The 25,871-nt window shown below is 40.8% G+C and overlaps 1 protein-coding gene across 3 annotated transcripts; it reads left to right on the top strand.

Annotated features, from left to right (window-relative positions):
• Positions 1-4,651: 4,651 nt before the first annotated feature.
• On the top strand, positions 4,652-25,871 carry LOC138748249 (coiled-coil domain-containing protein 134-like). 3 transcript variants are annotated; one of them, XM_069908084.1, is made up of 8 exons: positions 4,664-4,753; positions 11,724-11,833; positions 12,524-12,602; positions 15,026-15,147; positions 17,262-17,346; positions 19,534-19,715; positions 22,432-22,503; positions 25,377-25,871. In XM_069908084.1, exons 1-8 carry the CDS (start codon positions 4,702-4,704, stop codon positions 25,494-25,496), a joined length of 822 nt encoding a protein of 273 aa, XP_069764185.1. In that variant the 5' UTR covers positions 4,664-4,701; the 3' UTR covers positions 25,497-25,871. The 3 variants fall into 3 exon arrangements, with proteins under 3 accessions (XP_069764186.1, XP_069764185.1, XP_069764187.1); XM_069908085.1 differs by lacking the exons at positions 11,724-11,833; positions 12,524-12,602 and adding an exon at positions 5,885-6,001 and having other exon boundaries at positions 4,652-4,753; XM_069908086.1 differs by lacking the exons at positions 12,524-12,602; positions 15,026-15,147 and having other exon boundaries at positions 4,670-4,753.

A 25,871-nucleotide genomic window follows, 5' to 3' on the forward strand; every position in this document is an offset into this window, starting at 1 on the left:
ATCCAGATGTGCTTTGGTTATGACTAAGAAGGCTGCGTGCCTCGAAGGCGAACTGACAGGATGAGCAAATGTTCTGGTTGTTTTCTCTGGGGGTTTGTAATCAATCCTCTCGGAAACACAACAAGAGTTGGCAACCCTTAAAAAGGTATAAATACCAGACAAATTCTTTGTGGGTGGGTGGGCAAGTGGGTAGGGGAGAGAATGTATATTAACAAAAATAATTTAATGCAAAATAAATGTTTCTCAATGTTGAAACTGAGTAATTTGTGTCTCCCACTAAAATATATCAGCCTTCTATGGCAATAGAGGTATCAGAATGTAAAGCCGTGCATTGATATTCCTGGACACTTTCCACAAGATGTTATTTCACCATCTTTCCTTCTGGCCAAAGCATCTATTTCAGTGGGTTAATTTATAATTTTATTATCCACCTGCTTTATTGTGCTAATTCATTGTTAACAGCAAAATCACTCAGCCATGGGCAAGAAGGTACTTGATCAGTTGTAAGGAAATGTGTTCTATTTCAAAACAGATTTTCAAAATGAGACAAGTGTGAGGTGCTGCATTTTGGTAGGATAAACCAAGAAAGGGCATTTTCGGTGAATAGTAGGGCACTGAGGAGTGTGGTAGGACAGTAGGATCCGGGAATACAGGTACATATTTCCCTGAAAGTGGCATCATAGGTGGATGGGGTTGTAAAGAGAGATTTTGGCATATTGGCCTTCATAAATCAAAGTATCGAGTATAGGAGTTGGGATGTTATGATAAAGTTGAATAAGACATTGGTGAGACCAAATTTGGAGAATTGTATTCTGTTCTGGTTGTCAAACTACAGGAGAGATATCAGTAAGATAGAAAGAGTGCAGAGAAGATTTACTAGGATGTTGCCGGGACTTCAGGAAATGAGTTACAGGGAAAGTTTAAACAGGTTTGGGCTTTATTCCCTGGAGCGTAGAAGAATGAGGGGAGATTTAATAGAGGTATTTAATAGATGGACAGAGTAAATGTAGGTCAGCTTTTTCCACTGAGGGTGGGTGAGATACAAACCAGAGGACATGGGTTAAGGGTGAAAGAGGAAAAGTTTAGGGGGAACTTCCTCACCCAGAGAGTGGTTGGAGTGTGGAATGAGCTGCCAGCTGAAGTGGTGAATGCGAGCTCAATTTTAACATTTAAGAAGAATTTGGACAGGTACATGGATGGGAGAGGTGTGGAAGGCTATGGCTGGGTATAGGTCAGTGGGACTAGGCAGAAAATAGTTCTGCACAGATCAGAAGAGGCGATTGGCCTGTTTCTGTGCTGTAATGTTCTATGGTTTGTATGGAGACTGTATGATGTGACTTTATTTTTGTGTAAGATTTCATCCAGCAGAAACTAGGACCCTCTGCCAAGCCTTTCTATATAAAATAGGATACTTGGGGCTCTCCCTCAATCAGCTGCAGAGGATTAACAAGGGGCTTGAGGCCTGCCCATGTTAATGTTGAATAATGCAGGAGTTTACACCATTCAGTTTAAAAAGGGACCCAAACATGTAAACCTGAATAATCAACCTCTTACAAGCATTATTACATAATTTTGCATCAACAGATATGTTGTTACTGTAATTTTCACAAATATTTGATAACCAGATTATCACCAAGGCTCTCCTCAGTTTAACCAATATAAAAGAGTGATTATTTTCATAGGACTGCCTCGTGCTTGAGGAGCCTTCAAAGAACAGCATTTTGATGTACTGTTCTGGAAAATAATTACAGGATTTTGCTTCCTGCACACTTGTGGGTGCATTTTATAGGTTTCGGGCTGCTGATCACGAGAATCACCGTAAAATTTTCCTACTGCGTACCGTTTTTAGATTTAACCTATTTTCATGATTTACTGTGGTATTTTAAGTCTACTATTCAATTTTAAATTAAATTTAGTCATACAGCATGGTAACAGGCCACTTCTGCACATGAATCCATGCTACCCAATTACCCCTATTAACCTACATCCGTTACAGTTTGAATAATATTTTGGTCAGTCCAAGCTAGCAAGATCTGCTAGTGAGGCTGGAAAAAATAGCACGGAAGGCATTTAAATATGTGGTTGAGAATTCTCTTGGCAACTGCAGAGCGCCAATCTACATCCAGCTGATGACAACATTCTTCAAGCGTCCATGAAGTGCCACATGTCGTTGAAAATTAATTTTCTGCATTCGCACTTGGACGTCTTCCCTGCTGATCTTGGTGCCGTCACTGACAAACATGGTGAAAGGTTTCACCAGAACATTGCAGCCATGGAAAAGTGGTATCAGGGCAACTGGAATCCATCAATGTTGGGCGACTATTGTTGGACACTGACACGAAAATCAGCGGCAAAACATTTTTAGGTCAGTTGAACTAATGCAGATTATGAGATTAAACGGGCTAAATTCAATAAAAGTTCATTTAATGTTTCTCTAACTTCCTGCATGATGCAGCAAATCTGAAATTATCTGTGTTCATCTTGAAGTTGTCGATCATCCCCAATTTTTTTTCCAGGAAGCAAACCTTTTGAAAAAAATTTTTGTTAACCAAAAGTCTGCAGATGCAGTAAAAGCACAGAAATGCTGGAGGGAATGGGATGGGGAATTGAAATGGGCGGCCACTGGGAGATCCACGTTATGGCGGCAGACAGAGCCGAAGTGATCTCCCAGTTGGTGTCCAGTCTCTCCGACATCGAAGAAACCACAGCGGGAGCAGTCGATGACCCCTGCAGATTCACAAGTGAAATGTTGCTTCACTTGGAAGGAATGTTTGGGGCCCTGAATGGTGGTGAGGGAGGAGGTGTCCGCTGCAATAGTGTGGATCTCCCAGTGGCCACCCATTTCAATTCCCTGTCCCATTCCCTTGCTGACCATGGTCTCAAGCACTGCCCCCCACAAATTGGAGGAACAACACCTCAGCTCCCAACTGGGCCCCCTCCAACCAGATGGCATTAACATCGACTTGTCTGGTTTCTGTTCAACTCCCTCCTCCCCATTTCCTTTCTCCCATCTCGCTCCTTTTTCCACAGACTGTAAGGTAAAACATCATGAGATGGGAATGTGTAAGGAGTTACCCTGCCCTGTACAGGGCTGTAACAAGATGTAAATGCATCCTTGTACTTACAAGATAAGAGAGACATTGATGGATTGAGAGGCAGGAAGCTAGCAGGGAAAGGATAGCAACAGTTTTAGTCATTGGACAAGTAATGATATGATGATGTTCTAAGCACGTATCCAAGGGTATAAAAAATCACCATTTTGCTGATAACGGCAGAATGCATTCTCCGACTAACATGTTTAGTCGCAAGTGTTACAATCCGGTAATAAAGAACAAAGAACCCTGATTTCGACTCAGCCTGGTGTTTGTCTCACTCATTCATGAACAAAGCAGACCTAACAAGACCCAAACCCATTTCTTATCCAATTAACACCTTTTGTGGGTCCGGACTCCTCCCCCGGCCAGTCTTCAGTCTTCAATCAGACGCCTTCCTGTTTTTTGCATCCACCTTGAGGAAGGCAGGCCTGGAACGTCGGTGATACATCTTTACTTCCTCCAGCATTCCCGTGTGTTGTTGCAGACTTTCGTGTTTCATTCAGAACATGATTGAGGTTATGAATTTGGCACAAAGTCTGAGAGACCTTGCATGTACCAGGAAGGTGGTGCTTTCAATGGACATTGGAATGGCTGGGGACAGGAGATGCTTGCAGAAGCGGACAGATGTATGGACTGAGATTTTTTAATAGGGTGAAGCACGATAATAATTAGCTTGTTGTTGCATTTGCAGCTGAAGAGGTGCTTTTTAAATATTACAATATTATAGAACTAGCAGGAAGAGGGAAATGGTGGATTCGGTACAGGGAAATTATTGTAAAGTTCCTCCGGGAAGCTGTTGTAGAAAATGTTCAAAGCAGCTGCTTCCCTATCAGAGGAGCCATGCATTGAATTGCCCTGCAATGCCACGTTCGGCAACTTATCCAAGTTACTAACTTGGATTCGGAAAATGCAAGTTGGTCAAAAATTTCCATCGGTTTTAACGTGGGAAATACCTGCAAATGGGATGTGAAGGCAGGAGATGGAACGACACTGGCCCGAGCGACCGCCCATTGCCCTGACTGACAGCCCCGAGCGACCGCCCATTGCCCTGACTGACAGCCCCGAGTGACCGCCCATTGCCCTAACTGACAGCCCCGAGCGACCGCCCATTGCCCTGATTGACAGCCCCGAGCGACCGCCCATTGCCCTGACTGACAGCCCCGAGCGACCGCCCATTGCCCTGACTGACAGCCCCGAGTGACCGCCCATTGCCCTGACTGACAGCCCCGAGCGACCGCCCATTATCCTGACTGACAGCCCCGAGCGACCGCCCATTGCCCTGACTGACAGCCCCGAGCGACCGCCCATTGCCCTGATTGACAGCCCCGAGCGACCGCCCATTGCCCTGACTGACAGCCCCGAGCGACCGCCCATTGCCCTGACTGACAGCCCCGAGCGACCGCCCATTGCCCTGACTGACAGCCCCGAGTGACCGCCCATTGCCCTGACTGACAGCCCCGAGCGACCGCCCATTATCCTGACTGACAGCCCCGAGCGACCGCCCATTGCCCTGACTGACAGGCCACCAATCAATCGGCCCTCCGCTCGTTGCTGCTGCTGCCGCCGCCGCCGCGGTTGATTGGTGGAAGGGCCGTGGTGGGAACGCATGCGCGCCGCCGGCCGACCGGCCGGGACTCCAGTGGACGGTGCAGTCCCAGGTGCGTGTCCTGTCCGCCGGGCCCCGTCTCCTGACCGAGTTGTGGGGTGTGTGTGGGGGGCTCCCGGCCTGTGCGCGGTGCGTGGGGGCGCCTCCTGGTCCTGCTCCGGGGAATGTGGGTCCATTCCCGGAGCAAGTCCCCGGCAGGCCCAGGCTGAGGGGGCCTCGGCCAGGGATCAAGGGGAATAAGTGAGTTCGGGGAGGGGTGGGGGGTAAAAGTCCGGACGGGGCTTGGTCCATGTAAAGTTATTAGTCAAATACTTCATTGAGTGTTACCAAAGTTCCCTTTCTTTCCTTTCCTCCTGGCCTGTTTATTCAACTCTAGTATGCGACCATAAATGTGGAGAGAGACGGGAACACAACACTTGAGAATCTCCACTAACCATCGGTATAATCACCTAAATAACTTTACAACATAAGCAAAGTCACAGGAACTAAGTGGGATGTGGGTAATCTCAGTGTTTTTAATTTGTGACTTGAAGGAGAGACACCCCACAGATGGGCATGTGATCCTCCTACTTGTAGACAAAGGTGTAACACGGTGCTGGTCTGGAGAAACTCAGCAGTACTTTATACTTTGTAGCAGAGATAAAAGTACATCACCAACGTTAAGGTATGAGCAAACTGTAGGCAGGAGCTGTGTACTTTATGCAGCAAAGATAAAAGTACTTAATCAACATTTTGGGCTTGAGCCCATCATGAACAAAATGTAGGCAGGCGCTTGTACAAAAGCCATTTTGCCTGATCTTCCTTGCAGATAAATAGCAGAGTGAGAATGACAGTAAGTTCATTGCTAACATCGGCCCTAAAGTCCTACTTGCTGCAGCTGAACAGGTACTTTACATAAAGAAAAACAACCTACAATAGTACACAGTAAATTAGAAGATGATAAACACCAAAGAAAGATGATATTCACAAATGCCCCATAGTGCAACAAAAAAAATAGTTTTAGAATAGAATCTTTTAGTGATTGTGTGACTGAAGTGGGGAGCTTTCAAATTTCCTCATTTGTTCTCTGTGCAAAAAGACAATCAAAATCCTGCATGTGACAGGGATGTCAATGGAATCCACTTGAACTATTCTTCTTAGAAATCTGTTTCTTTCCATGTTTAATCTTTATACTTTTTTGAAGTCGTTTCTTCGACCATGGATGTTCGACAGATCTGTGTCATTGTGTTCAGCATGTGTTTGACTGCATTCAGACCTTCCATTGGTCAAAAGCAAAACTTGGATTCAAGTTTAGAAATCTGTATCCTTTGTGTCACTGATGCATTTTTCTAGCTTTTTAATCTCAATCTAACTGAAATGTTAGGACAAATGTAACAAAAAAAAACGCCTCCTGAGATAGCAAGGGTGCAGTGGATAGGTACACATTGATGATTCGTTTAGCCAGCCATGGTTTACAATAGTAATGCTTGTTTGTGTTAGATGTTCTGGTTTCCTCCCACCTTTCACAATGTACCAGGGTTGTAGGTTTATTGGGGTATTTGGGTGGCATGGGCTCTTGGGATGGAAGGATCTGTTACTGTGATGCATATCTAAATTTATTCTGAATAAATCCCGTTTAAAATATACCATCATCAGTCCCTGTTTGCTCAACACGAATTCCATTCATGTCCCTGGCATGTGAAAAACCAAATCAGATGTGACGGAAAGGTTTGACTCCAAATTGAGTTTCACACCCCAGTTATGTTCTGTGATCAAGCGACAGTTTTCTTAAATAATCACGCAATTGCACCCATTGTTACCTGAAGCCGCATCTATTCCACTGTAGTCCTGAATGGTCTTTTGCATTACATCCCCAGTTACTTTTAAGTCATTCATAACTTCTGTATTATTCCAAACCCAAACCATCCCTATTCTAATTACTTCCATGATCAACAGTTGAGCCACTCCTGTTTAAAATTCTCATCCTTGTTCTTAAAGCCTCCCCATAGCCTTACCAACCCCCATGTCTGCATTTTTTAAATAATTTTTTTATTTTACACACTGTGAACCTTATCAACCGAAATATATACAAACATTTCTCATTAGCATTTTGTCCCTTTTATCCCGCCTTCCCACCCCCCTCCAAAACCAATAAATGTTCAACATATAAAATACAATAAAACCATAAAACAATGTCTTCACACAATAAAAAATAAACAAGAAAAATGCGTCATCTGTTTTTACACACTGAATCAAATCGTTTCGTCGTCTTATCATGTTAGGGGGTGGAGGTCCGAGGCAAGCTCTCTCTGTTATGTTCCATGTATGGTTCCCAAATTTGTTCAAATAATGTGACATTTTAAAAATTATATGTTATTTTTTCCAATGGAATACATTCATTAATTTCCATGTACCATTGCTGTATTCTCAGGCTCTCTTCCATTTTCCAAGTTAACATTATACACTTTTTTGCTACTGCTAAGGCTATCATAATGAATTTTTTTTGCGCTTTATCCAATTTGAGGCCTTATTCCTTACTTATTATTACTTAAAAGAAAGATCTCTGGATTTTTTGGGACGTTATTTTTTGTGATTTTATTTAATATCTGATTTAGATCTTCCCAAAACGTATTTGATTTTGTACACGCCCAAATTGCATGTACTGTTGTTCCCATTTCCTTCTTACAGTGAAAACGTCTATCTGATAATGATGGATCCCATTCTTTTAATTTTTGAGGCGTGACATATACCCTGTGTAACCAATTACACTGTATCATGCGTAACCTTGTGTTTATTGTATTCTTCATAGTTCCAGAACATAACTTTTCCCATACTTCATTTATAATCTTTATGTTTAAATCCTTTTCCCACTTTTTAGGTTTATAGCTTATTTCATCATTTTCCTTATCTTGCAGCTTAATGTACATGTTCATTATAAATCTTTTAATTATCATTGTGTCTGTAATCACATCTTCAAAGCTGCTTCCTTCTGGTAATCTCAAGTTGTTTCCCAATTTATCCTTTAAATAAGCTTTCAGTTGGTGATATGCAAACATTGAACCATGAGTTATTCCATATTTGTACTTCAACTGTTCAAATGTTAATAAATTATATCCCAAAAAACAATTTTCTATTCTTTTGATTCCTTTTCTCTCCCATTCTCTAAAGGAAAGGTTATCTATTGTAAAAGTGATTAGCGGATTTTGCATCAATAGTAATTTTGGTATTTGGTCGTTCATTTTTTTCCTTTCTAAGTGAATCTTCTTCCACATATTGAGTAAATGATGCAATACTGGTGAGCTTTTATATTGCACCAGCTTTTCATCCCACTTACAAAGTATAAGTTCCAGTACCTTCTCCCCTATTTTATCTAGTTCTATCTTAGTCCAATCTGGTTTTTCCCTTGTCTCGTAAAAGTCTGATAAGTACCTTAATTGTGCGGCTCTATAATAATTTCTAAAGTTTGGTAACTGCAAACCACCTTGGTTATACCTCTCTGTTAATTTATCTCACGCTACCCTCGATTTACCCCCTTTCCACAAGAATTTCCTTATTATTCTCTTTAGTTCATTAAAGAATTTCTCTGTTAAGGGAATTGGTAACGATTGAAATAAGTATTGTATCCTGGGAAAACATTAATTTTAATGCAATTTACCCTCCCTATCAACGTTAGCGGTAATTCTTTCCAATATTCTAAGTCTTCCTGCAATTTCTTGTTGATAATTTAGTCTGTACAAGTGGCCTAAATTATTATCTAACCTGAAACCTAGGTATCGGATTGCTTGTGCTTGCCATTTCAATGGTGATCGTTTTTAAATTCTGTATAATCCTCGTTACTCATTGGCATCACTTCACTTTTATTTGCATTGATCATATACCCCAATATTTCTTCACATTCCTTCAATTTCTTATGTAATTCTTTTATTGATATTTCTGGTTCTGTTGGGTATACTATGATGTCATCTGCAAATAAGCTGATTTATACTCCTCCTTTATTTTTATCCCTTTTATTTTATTTTCTGTTCTTATCAGTTCTGCCAATGGTTCTATTGCTAAGGCGAACAATGAGGGGGATAATGGACATCCCTGCCTAGTTGACCTACTTAATTTAAATTGGCTCGATACATATCCATTTACTGTTACCTCCACTCTACGCTGTCAAAGGCTTTTTCTGCATCTAAAGCAACAGCCACTGTTGGCTTCTTATTTCCTTGAACTGCATGAATTAGATTAATAAGTTTACAGACATATTCTGCTGTTCGTCTTAATAAATCCAGTTTGATCTTGTTTTACTATTTTTGGTATACAGTCGGCCAATCTGTTTGCTAATAGTTTTGCTATTATCTTATGATCTGAATTAAGTAGAGATATTGGTCTATATAATGCTGGTGTTGATGGATCCTTCCCCGTCTTTGGTATTACTGTAATTATTGCTGTCTTACATGAATCTGGCAAGTTTTGTGTTTCTTCTATCTGGTTCATTACTTCCAGGAGGGGAGGAATTAATAAATCTTTAAATGTTTTATAGAATTCTATTGGGAAGCCATCCTCTCCCGGCGTTTTATTGTTCGGCAGCTTTTTTAATATATCCTGTACTTCCTCTTTTTCAAATGGTTTTATCAGTTTGCTTTGTTCTTGCAATTTTGGCAGTTTAATTTTAGCTAAAAACTCTTCTATTTTATCATCTTTCCCCTCCTTCTCAGTTTGGTATAATTGTTCATAAAATTCCTTAAAGTTCTCATTAATCTCTATTGGGTTATATGTAATTTGTTTGTCCTTTTTCCTTGATGCCAATACAGTTCTTTTAGCTTCTTCTGTTTTAAGTGACAGGCTAATATTTTGTGTGTTTTTTCTCCCAGTTTGTAATACTTTTGCTTTGTTTTCATTATGTTCTTCTCCACCTTGTATGTTTGTAATGTTTCGTATTTTATTTTTGACTGTCAATTCTTTTTTCGTTATATCATCCCTTTTTACTAGTTCCTTTTCTGTACTTACTATCTCCCTTTCCAACTGCTCTATTTCCCGATTGTAGTCCTTTTTCATCTTAGTTACATAACTTATTATCTGCCCTCTAATGAAGGCTTTCATTGTGTCCCATAATATAAATTTGTCTTTCACTAATTCACTAATTCCATATTTATTTCAAAATATTTTTTTAATTTGGCATTCAATAAACTCTCTAAATTACTGCCTTTTAAGTAGCATGGAGTTTAACCTCCATCTATAGAGGCTACACCCCTAGCTTTTGAATTATATGATGCTGCCGCGACGTAACCTACCCAGTCTCTCTTTAATTTGTTATGTTCCACTTCAGTTAGATCCGTTTCCTACATAAATGCTATATCTATTTTTTATTTTTTCAGTAAATTTAATAGCCTCTTTCTTTTAATTTGGTTATGTATTCCATTCATGTTTATAGTCATATAGTTCAACGTGGCCATCTTATATCTTCTTTACATCGCTTCCTCACCACCTCCATCCCCCATTTTCCCATTTTCATCTCTCAGTTTTCCCTTTTTAAACTCAATGTATGACAACACATTTAAAACATAAAATACTCCCAACAATTCCCACACCCAATATTACCTTAACCCAAAGTGCTCCCCCCCTCTCTGAGTTGCCCCTTATCCCTTGCCGCGCAACCACAACTCCCATTTCCATTTGGATTGCGATCTTGCTCGCAAGCGTCAACTGATTTCGCAGTGACGGTTATTCTCACCCCCCCCCAAACCTCCCCAGAAAACACTTTTTTTTACACATATAACAAAGCTCTCCCTTTTTTCCCCTACTTCCTTCCCCTCCCTTTAGTTCTTTACATATACATTGTTTTTACATCCCTATGTTCACCTTTCTTCATTCTTATTACATCTCTTCATCTCTCCTTTTATTCTGCAAACGCTCTGCGAATTATGCTTTCTCCGGATCTGAGAACAGTCTGTTTTGCTCCCCAGGTATAAAAAATTTTAAGCACGGTTGGATGTCTTAACATGAATTTATAAACTTTCTTCCATAGGATCGATTTTGCTGTATTAAACTTATAAGTTCAAAACTTTTGTCTGGGTAAAAAAATATTTTTTGACCCTTGTATTCCAATGGTTTATTATCTTCTCTAATTTTATTCCTTGCCTGCTCCAGTATATTTTCTCTAGTCGTACATCTCAAAAATTTTACTAAGATGAATCTTGGTTTTTGATGTATCTGTGGTTTTGGAGCTAATGCTCTGTGTGCCCTTTCTATTTCCATTTCTTCCTGCATTTCTGTCGTTCCCAGGACCTTCGGGATCCATTCTTTTATAAATTCCTTCATGTCTGTGCCTTCTTCATCTTCCTTCAGGCCCACTATTTTTATGTTGTTTCACCTACTATAATTTTCCAACCTATCAATTTTCTGAGATAACAACTCGTGTCTCTTTAATTTTTTTGTCACTTCCAATTTTCCTCTTGAGTCGTTTACTTCCATTTCTACAGCTGTTTCTCGTTCTTCCACATTTTCTACTCTTTTCCCTATTTCTGTCATGACTAGTTGTAAACTTTGCATTTTATCTTCTGTTCTTTTCATTTTTTTTTAATTGCACTAAATTCTAATGACAACCATTCTTTTAATGCTCTCATTTGTTTTTCAAAACAGACTTTATCTATAATTCTGTCCATCAGTTTTACCTTCTATTTCTCTGTGAAGATCTTGGTCTTCTTCTTCCTCTTCTTCTGTGTCTGTATCTGTGTTTGTGTCCTCTTCTTTGTATCTGTGTTTCTTCTGATTCTCCTGATGAGTTGCTTGTATCACTTTGTCGGGCCTCTTCTTGCTGGGCCTCTTGTTGTTGATCCTCCCCTCCTGGGCTGCTCATCTGTCTGGCCTCCTGCAGCTGCTCCTCTTGCCGTTTACCCTGTCGACTTTCTTCCTTGCCTGATTCCTAACTCCCTCTCCCTGGTGTCGGGTGTCCCACAGCTGGTCATACTGTGGTTGCCTGCTCCTCAGTTGAGCCCCCCCTCCCGTCAGTGTTTCCTTTTACCTTTGATTATGCTGCGCACTTTTGTTGGGCTCAGAGAGCCATTTTTACAGTCCACTGGTCGGTGGGTCGCAACTCCGCAGGTCCGGCACCAACCTCGGAGATCGGGCGCTCTTCGCCACCAAGGCTCCGTGTTCCTTCATGGAGGTAAGGCCTTCTTCTTTCTTTTCCGGTGACTTTTCTTTTTTTCCCCGTTTTTACTTTTTCCTTCTTGGGTGCCATCTTCTTTCTCTTCTCTGCAACTTTATCTTCTATTTCTTATACCTTATATTTGTTAAGCTTTGGCTTTTCTTGACTTTTTTTTCTGGAGAGGGCTGGTTTTACCCTATTCCATCACGTGACTCCTCCCCATGTCTGTAATCTTCAACCTTTTGTAACTCACCCTTGAACATCCTTGTATTTATTTACTCCATTGTCGGTAAATGTGTCTTCAGCTGCCAGGTCCTTAAACTCTGCATTTCCATCCCCTGCCCTGCTACCTTGCTTTTCTCCTTGAAGCTGCACCTTAAAACTTTGGACAGCTTTAAATCACCCATTCTGATATGTTTGATCAAAACATCCTGTAAAATCTTTTCTGTATTAAATGCAATTGGAGATGGTTCTTCGAACCTTCTACCCTTTGGCCCTCAATGTTGTGTTGACCTATATATAACTACCAAAAAAACTAAACCCTCTCTACCCTGTAACCCTCTATTTCATCCATGTACCTGTCTAAGAGTCTCTTAAATGCCCCTAATGTTTCAGCCTCCACCACCACCCCTGGCAAGGCATTACTGTGTAAAAAAAAATCTTACTCCTGATGTCTCTTCTAAACTTCAGTCCCTTCACTTTGTATAGCTGTCCTCTGGTGGCTATTCCTGCCCTGGGAAAAAGATGGTGACAATAGAATTGCAGTCATGGGGGATGCAGCTTACGGGTGAGTAGCCTATTGGCACCAGAAATGACCATTTGAATGAGGTGCTGGAGGTCCCTCTTGGAAGACTGAGGGGAAGCTAATAGGGGGAAATTGTTCAGTTTTATTATCATCCGGTTATATATGTCCAACTGATGAAACTGTGTTCTCTGGTCTTTGGTCCAAAAAAACATGCAAACAGCCATACAGGCTTTGAGCTGTAGAATTTGAATTACGTATTTTTAAAAAAATGATGTTTATCACATGGAGTTAAACCAGACAGACACTGGTTGAAGTAAAAACACAAAGCTGGAGAAACTCAGCAGGTCAAACAGTGCACTTTATATAGCAAGATTAGGAACATAACCGACATTTCGGGCTTGAGCCCTTCATCAAGGTGCAGTGGAATCCTGATTTAATGTGAATCCGGATATAACCCGATGAGCCATTGGACCCTTTTTTTTACTCTTTCCGGAAGTGATTTTTTTTTCAAAATGGAACACAACATTAGAGAACTAAAAGGTTTTGCAGTAAAAGATAAGCTTCACCCACTTGACACGATCAAGAATAAAAGTTAAACCCAAGTTGCACACAACCTCAGTGTACCGAAATCAACACTTTGTGGCTGGAAATCTCAGGAAGATAAGTTATTCGTGTTGCTTTGGAAAGTTGAGGAAGAGGCGGGACTCAAGCCCAAACGCTTGAACAGCCAAAGATGTCAGCCTCGATGACTCCCTGTACGAGTGGTTCGTTCAAGCATGCTCAGAAGGCCTTCCCATTTCCGGGCCTATTCTCAAAGCTGAAGCCAAGGTTTGGCCAGCAGATCAACGAAGAAACCTCACAGTTCAAAGTTAGCAGTGGATGGTTAGACTGGTTTAAACGTCGTCATGGGATTTCTCAAATGTTAATGTCTGGAGAAATTCACTCAGCCGAAAGTGCCGCTACCAGCGAATACCTGGCAGAACTAAAAACTCTTAGAAGAAGGTGGCTATGTTGAAGAACAAGTGTACAACTGATGAAACAGGCCTCTGCTACAAGATGATCCCAGACCGTACGCTGTCTTGCAAAGATGACGCCCATTGACATCAGAGGTTCAAACAATGCAAAGATTGAGTGATGATATTGTTTTGTGTTAACAAGACTGGAACACGTTAAAACCGCTCATAATTGGCAAATCTCACTCTCCCTACTGTTTCCACCATGTCAATGTGAAGCCGTTACTGTTCGAGTACACACATAGCAGCAATGCATGGATGACCAGTGCCACCTTTAAGGATTGGTTTTACATAACTTTTTTGTGAACCCCAATTTAGTGCAACCCTGCTTTTATTGCAATGTAATTTTTTTTGTGGACCCCCAACTTGCGTTATAACAGGATTTAACTGTATGAACAAAATGTAGGCAGATGCCTGAACTCGTTGGTTCTGTACCTTTATCGTTACTATATAAAGTACACTGTTTGACATGCTGAGTTTCTCCAGTGTTGTGTTTTTACACCTATCACGTGAAAACTAGCCTCATCAGTTGTGGTATGAGCCTTAATCCTGTGCCTGTAACCACAGTTCTTTACTTCACCCTCTTCCTTCACCTTTTCTAAAATATAGACAAAAGTTACTAATTTCCAACATGTATTCCACATCACTTTGTTATTATCAGCCATTCTTTTAAATCACACCGTAATCTATTATAATAAAAGCAGCCCCAGAAGTTTGAGGCTGCAATTTTATTTTTAACATAGTTATGAACTTTTCTTTTTCTCTCTCTCTCTCTCTGCTACATTGACATTACTGTGTATCCCAGATCACCTCAGTTTAGGAGCGAGGAGAGCATGCGGGCACACACTTTTCTATAAAGAGCAGTGTCAGAAATGGGAATTGTGACAAGTTGGAAGACCAGATGTGCCGACTAGGGGAAATCAACTCATTCTAGTTACCAGGTCAATTTGAGTTTGATCTATAGGTTGAAGTTCTCACACTGAGAATGCTACCCAGATTAATGCTACTCCCTTTGGAAAAGATGGATTTGGTAGACTAATGACTTTATGATGGAGGGGTTGTCATATTGCATGAGTGGTGCATTGGGATAAAGAAACGATGAGCAAGACTGGGGTACTGCAGCAGAGTTAATTTACTGAACTAGTCAGAATGCTGAGACAGATTGAGTCCCACTATGGCAACTGAGGAGTTTAAGATTAATGTTTGGAATTAAAATAAAAACTAATTTCAGTAACAGTAAATCCAAAGTGTTTGAATTGTCAGAAAACTTTGTGCTTCATGGAAGGAAATCCTTGCCCATTTTGGCCAATATGCGACAATCGATGACTTGTATGCCTTCTCACTTCAGGACTTATTGGGTATGGATAATAAACATCTCATATTGTGAATGTATATGCAATGGAAAAGCTCTAAATTGTTCCAAATATTTTCCTAAACAAAACTGGTCTTTAGATAGGAAGCTGTTTGAAACTAAACGCAAAGACCAGATGCATGCATTGAAGAATATGATTGAATTAAATGATGTAAATCAACAGTACAAGATTATTGACATCATGTTGAAAGGGTTATTCAAGGTGAGCAAAGAGATGTGATAAGGATAAATTGCACAGCCTTTATCTCTATTTGGTCCCTGCTATAACCTCTCCTTGGCCACTCAGAATCAAACTAGATGGTTTGCATACTCATGTCCCATTTCCCTCAATATCAAAACCACCCACATCCACTTGGGGCCACTACCTTTTCCAAACCACCCTCAGTAGACCTTTGGGATCCTATTTTTCACCATCACCTTTGGTTGATCTGGCTGTGAATTGTAAAAGTGCCTTCCTTTTTAAATCCAGCATGTCCAACCTTCTGGATTTCTCATTCTGACAGTACTGGTCTCCTGTGAATCTGCCTTCTTTGTTTAATATCCACATGGTTGCCAGTTGTTCTTTCACTGTGACACCTAAATTCTGAATCTTGCTCCCTAATTCACTCCCACTTTTGAGTTTTAAGACCAAATCAAGAGCAGGTCAGCCATTCAGCATGTCGAGTCTGCTCCACCATTCTATCATGAGCTGATCCAATCTCCCACTCAGCTCCACTCCCCTACCTTCTCCCCATAACCTTTGATACCTTGACTATTCAGATACCTACCAATCTCTGCCTTAAATACACCCAATGACCCGGCCTCCACAGCTGCCCTTGGCAGCAAATTCCAGAGGTTCACCACTCTTTGGCTGAAGAAATTCCTCTGCATGTTTTAAATGAGTGCCCTTCAATCCTGAAGTTTTGCCCTCTTGTCCTTGACTCCTCTATCAAGGGAAACAATTTTGCCACATCTACTCTGTCCAGGCCTTTCAACATTCAAAATGCTTCTATGCTTCCACTCTCATTTTTCTGAACTCCAAGGAGTCCAGTCCAAGAGCCGTCAAACATTCTTCATACACTAATTCCTTCATTCCAGGAATCATTCTTGTAAATCTTCTCTGAACATGCTCCAATGCCAGCACATTCTTCCTTAAATAAAGAGCCCAAAACTGTACCCTGTTCTCCAGGTGAGACCTCACCAGTGCCTTATAAAGTCTCAGCATTACATCCCTGCTCTTATATCCTATTCTTCTCGATATGAATGTCGACATTGCATTTGCTGCCTCCACCACCAATTCAACCTGGAGGTTAACCTTTAGGGTATCCTGCGTGAAGACTTCCAAATCCCTTTGCACTTCCAAATGTTAAATGATTTCCCCATTCAGATAACACTGTGTCCTTTTATTCCTTCTACCAAAGAGCACGACGTACCCTTTCTAACATTGGATTTCATTTGCCACTTCTTTGCCATTCTCCTAATCTGTCCTTCTGCAGCCTCTTCGTTTCCTCATTACCTGCCTCTCCAGCTATTTGTATCATTTGAAATTTTCACTAGTTTATGATATTCCTTAAATCCTACCTCGTTGCTCTGCTACCTCTTTGTGTGAATGTCAAATGTTGTTTGAAAATGTGCTGAAAGGTATATTAAATGTAAAATAATGATACATTGATCTACCTAATTCTGAGTCTGTGATGTTCGTTTTGAAAATTGTGCAAAGTCATCAGTTTTTTAAAAAAATCCAAGGCAAACGAAGAACAATCTTTTTCCAAACACAATCTGCTGGAGGAACTTTGTGGGTCAATCAACATCAGTGAGAGAAAAAGAATGGTTAAAGTTTCAAGCTGAAGTCCTTTAAATGTTCCTCCAGCAGATTGTTTAGCTTCAGATTCTGGATTCTACAGCCTCCTGTGTATATTGAGCAATCCTTTTCCGTCGGTACATAGCCTTTTTCTTTCTCCTCTACCCTTCTAATCACAGAAGTTGATCATCCCCAGCTCCAATTGAATCTACTCTCAATTCTGATGCAATTGTAAAGAAAAATGTGGAACATTGGAAATATGACCTTTATCTGATGCCAGGAGCCATTGAGATGACCAGACCAAAAGCTGTATTGCTGTCCATAAATGATCATGAACCGCGAATATTGAATGTTATCATCACAAATCTTCCATTTGTTTTTTCAAACCAACCAACCATCATAGTCTAATTTTTTTTTTTAATTACAAATCGTGGAAAGATGCTAAAATTAAACTCATTTCTTCAGAAATGGTTTCAAAAGAAGATGAAAAATATCAGACTTAAGTTGAAACATAGTTTGATTTCTATCCATTCCAGGTTCTGGAGGATTCCAAAATGATACTGATTGGCGCCGATGTACAAGCGGACGGACCACTACCTCATGAGGAAAAACTCAAAGATGGTGGATATGGTTTGATTATATTTTTCCTTGTGTTTTTTTGGGGGGGAAATATTTTGACCCTGATTTACATGAGGTCATCAGCATGGTTCAGTGGGGTAAAGCCTGTATTTGTTTGAATCAGAGTTGTCCTACTCCAGAGATTTCGGCATCTATTCGAAGCTGACACACATGCAGCAAAGTGCTGAGGGGCCCCGTAGTGTTCCCCGAGGCACTGTTTCTGACCTTTCAGGCTTGAGCTACAGAGGGCTATTTTGAGTAGAGTAGAACCATTAGTTCATTTATCACCTGATCACAGAAGTACAACCCAATGAAACAGCGTTCTCTGGTCCTCAGTACAAAATATGCAGACTCACAATCAGACACAACACACATACAGACAAGCGATACATATGCAGGACAAGTATTTCATCTATAAAAATAAATAAATATTGTTTAATAAATAAGGTTTCAGGTGGAGTTCCTTTGTTTGTTCAGCATTCTTACTGCCCGTGGGAAGAAGCTGTTCCTCAGCCTGGTGGTGCTCTAGGCTCTGATACTCCTGTATCTCTTCACCAACAGGAGCAGCTGGAAGATGCTGTGTGCAGGGCAGAAGGGGTCCTCAATGATATTGCACACCCTCTTCAGACAATGATCCTGGTAGATCACATTGGTGGGGAGACCCCAGTGAACCTCTCTGCCACTCTTATGGTCCTGTGGATTGAGTGAATTTTTAAATTATTCAGTGAAAGTCGTCTTCCTCCATTTGGTCAGCTAGTGAAGGGTCATTAAGTGGGGAGAGATTAATTGACCAATTCCTATTTACCTACCAACTTCTTTCCCAGTACGCATTTCCCTTTTGGGAGTGTTAATGAGTCTGCTTCTATCATCATTCAGGCATTGGATTGATTAGTCTTTAATACCCTGGGTCGGAGAAGGGAAAACTCCCTGTTCACTATCCACTGAATATCTATTCGGAGCCCTCTTGCTAACAGTATTGTAGAAAGATTTTCACTCAACTGACTCCAGCAATGTAGCAATGTTAAATATTTTCTCCAGAATAATTGAGAATAAAGAATAAATCCCAAATTTACCAGCCACACTTATATCTTAACAATCATCAATTAAAGTTATTGGATATTGACTGATTATGTTCAGTTGTCATATCTCCTACAGTTGTCAACAAGATTTCTTCATTATAATATATAAAATGTGTTCACTTTCGTTTACCATAAAGGCATCCAAAGAAGTGCCACTAACCCGGGACCCCCATCAAGGAAAAAGAGAGACCCCAAGTGTCTGTGGATTTGTTCCTGCGCTCCCATAACCTTTGCAGTTCCACTGCCTCTTGTCCGTTCCAGTGTTGACCCCAAGCTTCTGGTTCCAAACCCCCAATATGATTAGGAAGCTGTTAACCCCAAGGCCCTTCAAGAGCACTGCTTGTCATCAGTATCTTAACGAATCCCAGTCCCGATACCAGCCTGTTGTGACTCCTTCAGCCTCCAAGCCTCTCACTGCTCTGCAGCTGTGGGCTCCTTCCCAGTGAAATCTTCTCCGTGGATTCTCGCAGGAGTGGTACTCTCTTGCTCTGGTGTCCTGTGCAGCTCTGCAGATTGTGTTGCCATTGCAACTTCTTTCAGTACAGAATCAGAATTTATTGTCATGAAGATGTTACAAATTTTGTTGTTTTATGGCATTACAGTGCAAATATTGCAATAAATTACATCTTAAAAGTAAATAAATTAGTGCAAAAAAAGAGAAAATGAGAGCGTGTCTGTGGTTCATTGTCCATTCAGAAATCTGATGGCGGAGAAGCAGATGGTAGCAGTGAGAAGAGGGCATGTCCTGGGTGGGGATAGAGGTAACTTTAAGAAACCGCCTCTTGTAGATGTCATCAATGTAGTGAAGACTGGTAGGTTTTTCCTGTCCTGTGCATTGGCACCTCCATACCAGACAGTCAGTGATCTAACCAGTCAAAATGCTAACCTGTAGAAATTTGCAAGTGTCTTTGGTGTCAAAGGATGTTTAATCTTCATACTATTTCTGGGTACAAGCACTTACAGGAGATTTAGTACAGTCCCCAATGGAGTTCAACATTATTGAAACTGCTTTCTGATAAAATACAGCTGGAATATTTTACCCACTGTCTCTGTCCCAATTTTTCTCATTGATGCAAATAATAGCAGTGTGCCAATCTGATTTTCTTTTCAGCTTATTCCCACATTGTTGAAAACACAGCCTTCTTTGGAGATGTAGCACTGCGTTTTCCTAAGATTGTCCACTATTACTTTGATCAAAACTCCAACTGGAACAACTTAATACGATGGGGAATCAGTTTCTGTAACCAAACAGGAGTTTTTGATGGAGGACCACATACACATCTTCTAAATCTGGTGAGAGAAATAACTTTAAAGGCTTTGCCTTGGATTAATAAAACTTTTGGATACCTAACGCTGCTGCATTATGTTCAAGATACAAAATTCAGGACAAATTATACCCAGCAAATTGGGTTGGTGGAGATCTGAGGAAAAGACAGCTGGTACCACCTAGTGGAAAGTTGGAGAACTGTGTTGACGGATGTGGAACCACTCATTTGCTAACTGTCTTTTGTAAAAGGGTTTACAGTAGAAGTCCTAAAATCTGGACTGCTCGGGGATTGGGTCAGTTTGGATTTTACAGGTTCTTGGGCAGCACTTTTAAAATTCATGTTTAAGGAGAAATTAAAAAAAGAGATGATCAGGTAAATGTTGATACCGCCAGCTTCATTTATCAAAGCGAGCAGTTTTGGAAAAAAAATAAGGTCAACACTGGACAAAAATGTAAACATAAATTATTTTCACTATCAAAAAAAAGTTTAATCCTTGAAATTGTTTAAAAATGAACACTGTAAAAGAAAAATACAGTATACAAATGAATTTCTTTGTGATAAGATCACCCGTATGATCCAGATTTCTGGACTTCTACTGTATTTATGTGAATGATTATGTAATGTGTTACATTGCGTCAACTTCCCCCAAACAGGCAACCTGGTACCCCTTCAGCAAGTCTCCAGTAGTCTGCAAACTGGTGACTGCAGGTGCCAGCAGCTCACAGCCTGCGTGGGTTTCTCATCTTGAGTCACCAACGGCCTGCTGCCTGTGTGTTCTTGTTCTTCAGCTGCAAAGCCCCTTGCTGGTCTGGGTTCAGTCTTGACTTTGGGTGCTGTTTGTGTCGAGTTTGTATGTTCTTGCTGTTATCATGTTTGTTTCCTCTGGGTGCACGGCTCCCTCCTGCATCCCAAAGGCATGGGCTGCAAAGCCCCTTGCTGGTCTGGGTTCAGTCTTGACTTTGGGTGCTGTTTGTGTCGAGTTTGTATGTTCTTGCTGTTATCATGTTTGTTTCCTCTGGGTGCATGGCTCCCTCCTGCATCCCAAAGGCATGGGCTGCAAAGCCCCTTGCTGGTCTGGGTTCAGTCTTGACTTTGGGTGCTGTTTGTGTCGAGTTTGTATGTTCTTGCTGTTATCATGTTTGTTTCCTCTGGGTGCACGGCTCCCTCCTGCATCCCAAAGGCATGGGCTGCAAAGCCCCTTGCTGGTCTGGGTTCAGTCTTGACTTTGGGTGCTGTTTGTGTCGAGTTTGTATGTTCTTGCTGTTATCATGTTTGTTTCCTCTGGGTGCACGGCTCCCTCCTGCATCCCAAAGGCATGGGCTGCAAAGCCCCTTGCTGGTCTGGGTTCAGTCTTGACTTTGGGTGCTGTTTGTGTCGAGTTTGTATGTTCTTGCTGTTATCATGTTTGTTTCCTCTGGGTGCACGGCTCCCTCCTGCACATCCCAAAGGCATGGGCTGCAAAGCCCCTTGCTGGTCTGGGTTCAGTCTTGACTTTGGGTGCTGTTTGTGTCGAGTTTGTATGTTCTTGCTGTTATCATGTTTGTTTCCTCTGGGTGCACGGCTCCCTCCTGCACATCCCAAAGGCATGGGTTGGTAGAATAAATGGCTGCTGAGAATTGCTCATCTTGTGTAAATGAGTGGTAGAAACTGAAAGGAGGTGATGAGAATTTGGGGAGAATAAAAAATAAGGTAACTGTGGAATTAGATTAAATGGTGTTTGATGGTCACCATGGACTTGGTGGGTCAGTTAGTCTGTTGGCACACTATACGTGACTAAACACTGGTACTACTGCAGTGGATTGAACTGTAAATGTTTAATTTTTAATAATTAGACATACGGCATGGTATCGGCCCCTTTCGACCCATGAGCCTGTGCCACCCAATTACACCTGATTGCTGACAACTCCATGTTTTGGTGGGTGGGGAAAACCCACGCAGACACTAGGAAAACATACAAACTCCTTTCAGACAGCGCAGGATCTGAACCCCGGTCCCAGTCACTGTAATAGTGTTGCTCTAATTGTGGCACCTTATGATGTGTAAATGGGAGAATTTGGCTTTAAACTTGCTGCCTTGCTAAACACAATTTCACATGGTTGATTGCTCTCTTGAGTTGCTCCAGTTAGTCCTGAATGTCCCAACAGCCTGCCCGAAGAACTGTGCAGATCCTGGGTCTTCAATTTCTAGCCATGAGGTTACAGAGCACCCAGATGCAATAAATACTTGTCCCTCGCTTGTGTTTTTCTCAATTACTGTGTTGAAGCAAGTTCAAATTGTAATCACAAGCAGGGTATTTAAATTGAGACAAACATTACAGTTAAAGGCCATTTTGGCTCACGAGTCTGTGCCACCCAATTAACCTACACCTCAGTACATTTTGAACGGTGGGAGGAAATCAGAGCTCCCAGGGAAAACCCAAGCAGACAGGGGGAGAATGTACAAACTCCTTATAGACAGCGCGGGATTCGAACCTTAATCCTAATCACTGGTGCTGTAAAGGCCTTGTACCCTAGCTGAAGAATGTTGGTAACACTTGGAATCTGTCTAGCTTAGAATTTACAGAAAACAAATGCAGTTGTACAGTTTGAGCCGTTATAGCACAGAAACAAGCCCTTTAGCCTCCTTCATCCATGCCAATCATCAAATGAACGTCTATTCTAATTGCCGTTTAAACACTTACAATCGGTTTGTTATGTTCATAGCTTATGGTGCAACATTTTTTTTTGTTTATTGCTCAACAGATGGCTCAGGAGCTTGGGATCAGTGAGAAATCTCCTGATTATAAAAATCCATTTCAAGACAAGAATGATGATGTAAGTCATTTTCCATCAAAACAAGGGGGGGCAATTAATTGTCACATTTTTTTTCTTGCGTTTTCTGCTTATTTTTGAAGCTCTTCAAGTTTGAATTGTTTTGCTGGTTGGGCCAGATAATGTTGGAAACCTGGAAACAGATTGCCTTAATGCCAAGCTTTCGAGCAGCATCGTAAAGAATTGACGTTGGAATTCCAGAACTCTGAGGTGTAAAATTTTAAGGCACTGCTACAAATGCTGGAGCAATAAAAACTGAAGATACCCAAGAGGCTAGAATTGGAGGAGCATGTCCATAATCCCTAAAGTCTGTGAGGACGGAAAATTGATGGAAAGGGGGTAAACAAAACTACAGAGGGATTTCAAAGTAAGAAATCTGAAAGTTCAAAACTGGAATCAATTATTAACATATATGAAGAAAGAATGGAAATTGCAGACTTTTTGAATCGTTTAGCACAGAAATAGGCTTTCCAGCCCACCATGTCCATATCAATCATTAAATCGTTATCCACTTTTCCAGCAGTGCTCTTAACCTCTATGCCATGATTGATGGTAGAACAGATGCTCATTAAATGTGTGAGTCTCTCCTTTTGCTGTCATCTCAGACTGCAATCCATATTCCGACCATTGTCCACAAAGAAAAAAAATATCTTGGATCTTCCGTGGACCACCTACCCTTTGTCCCTTATAATTTTCTATATCTCAGTTAGGTTCCTCTTCAGTCTATACTGCTCCAAGGAAAGTTAAGTCAATCTATCTGATCTTTATTCATGAGTAAAATGTTTTATCCCAAGCATCATCCTGGTGAATCTCCTGGATCCTCTCCAGTGCATTAACTTCCTACAGTACAACTAGATAGTTGTAGTTTAACTAATATTTGACATAGGAACATAGGAAGTAGGAACAGGAGTAGGCCAAAAATGGCCCATCGAGCCTGCTCCGCCATTCAATAAGATCATGGCTGATCTAATTTATGACCTAACTCCACCTACCTGCCTTCTCCCCATATTCCCTAATTCCTCTATCATGTAAAAATTGATCTAACCGAATTTTAAATATGTCTAATGAAGCAGCCTCAACCACTTCCCTGGATAGAGAATTCCAAACATTCACTACTCTCTGGGAAAAATTATTTTTCCTCATCTCTGTCCTAAATCTACTCCCCCGAATCTTGAGACTGTGTCCTCTCATTTTAGTTTCCCCGGCCAGCTCAAAAAACCTTCCTACATCTATCCTATCCATACCCTTCATAATCCTATATGTTTCTATAAGATCTCCTCTCATTCTTCTGAACTCGAGCGAATACAATCCTAGACGATTTAATCTTTCATCATAAGTCAACCCCTTCATCCCAGGGATCAACCTAGTAAACCTCCTCTGGACCGTCTCCAAAGCCAGTATATCCTTCCTCAAATATGGAGACCAGAACTGGACACAGTACTCCAGGTGCGGTCTCACCAGTACCTTATACAGTTAATGTTGTACCTTAACTTCCCTGCTCCTATATTCTATATACAAGCTAACAAAGGCTTGTACCCTATACACTTTAATCTCTGTATCTACTTGTGCTGCCATCTTCAGGAATCAATGGACTTGTTCAACATTTTTGTCAGGCACCTGCCTTCATTTTGCTCATACCTTGACGAAAGGCTCAAGCCTGAAATGTTGGTTATGTATCTTTACCTCCTATGGTCGCTGGGTGAGACTGGCTAAGTTCCTCTAGCATTTGTGTATGTTTTTACTACATTCACAGCATTTGCAGTCTTTCGTGTTTCACTGCAATCCTTGTTATGCTCACATTAGTCAAAGGCTTTCAATCACAAAAGTAACTCTTGAGCCTTCTATTACCAATTCAATTTTCCAATGTGCTGAATCCAATAGGTCATGAACCATTTGGATTGTTCTCCCATGTGGTTCCTTGTCAAAAGACTGGATGAAGTTCACTTAGATGACATCAACCATACTGTCCTCTTCAATGCACTTGGTCACCTCCCCAAAAAGTTCAATCAAATTAGGATGACTAGATCTCCCCTTAACAAAGGCATGCTGACTCAGAGAGCTGAATAAGCTCATGGTACAAACATTGGAGGAATAATATGGTGTGATGAAGTAATGTAAGGGGAAGCTTATGTGGAGCATAAACATCTGCACTGAGCAGATGGGCTGAATGGCTTGTTACTGTTATTTAATTTGTGTTGTAGTACAGGTAATGCATGAAAAGATGGCAATAAAACATTCAAGTATTGTGGGACTGACCAGAACTCATTTTCAGAAATATTATTCGGTGGTGTCCTTTTTTTTTAAGTTATTTGCTAATTCTGTAAGGCAATGTCCATCAAATCACAGAACTGATTGATTTACATATTTGTACCTTCCATCAAATTAGATGCTTGGAAACTGGCAAAGCTTTTCAAAGGTCAAAAGCCATTGTCCTCAAAGAATTTATTTGTGACAAGTTTCACCATTATTTCCAGAGTTGCACTGCTTTATCATTTCTAAATTTAAATTGATCACGGTAACAGGATCTTCCTGCCCATGCTGCCCAAATATCCCAATTGACCTACAACCCCTGTACATTTTGAAGGGGTGGGAGGAAACCCATGCAGACACGGAGAGAAGGTACAAACTCCTTACAGTGCTGGATTTGAACCTGGATCGCTGGTGCTGTAACAGCATTGCATTAACCGCTTTGCTAACCATGCCACACAAAATTTTCTCAAATCTTGTGTTTTATTTTATTTACTGTTAATTAATGTATCAAAGTAAAAACAAATTATTTGCCATTATGTTTAGCCCATAAATCAGTGACTTGCAAAGCTGCAGTAACATTGTAAGAGCGATTTGCAAATTGATCCACTGTAATTTCTATTTTATAGTTTATCGACAATGACTTTCGGAAAGCCTTCAGAGATGAGGAGAAAAGAAGAAAAAAAGAAGATAAGAGGAAGGAACTTCGAAAAGGGCCAAGGATTACAAAGACAAGATCTGAATTATGACCCCTGAGTAATATAATTGCTGAGACTTTTACTGATTGGAGCTGAGATAAATCTTTCACTGACAACAATACCTAAACGAGTCTGATGAAAATTCTGTCGGCTTTGCAATAGCCTTTATGGTTTTGTCATCATTAGAGCTGCTACTTTTAATTGAATATCAAGCCCACATTTGTTTAGACTCATGCAAGTAAAATGGGTTTGAATGATTGATTGTAATCCAAGAAATGCTGGTAAAAATCCTAGAATCTGAGCCAACAAGTTTTGAGTTCTTCCATTACTGTTAATGATCCTAAAGATAAGATGCACCTACTCTGTTGTCAGCTGAACTGTTCTTTTCCAATTTCACAATAAAATACAGGGATTTGACAAAAATGA

The sequence above is a fragment of the Narcine bancroftii genome, chromosome 13 (assembly GCF_036971445.1).
Source record: "Narcine bancroftii isolate sNarBan1 chromosome 13, sNarBan1.hap1, whole genome shotgun sequence".
Lineage (NCBI taxonomy): Eukaryota > Metazoa > Chordata > Chondrichthyes > Torpediniformes > Narcinidae > Narcine > Narcine bancroftii.

Coding starts and splice junctions, on each gene's coding strand:
- LOC138748249 (XM_069908084.1), top strand. CDS start 4,702: ATGCGCGCCGCCGGCCGACCGGCCGGGACTCCAGTGGACGGTGCAGTC. Junction 11,834..12,523: donor CTCCGTGTTCCTTCATGGAG/GTAAGGCCTTCT, acceptor CACTTTGTATAG/CTGTCCTCTGGTGGCTATTC. Junction 22,504..25,376: donor TTCAAGACAAGAATGATGAT/GTAAGTCATTTT, acceptor TCTATTTTATAG/TTTATCGACAATGACTTTCG.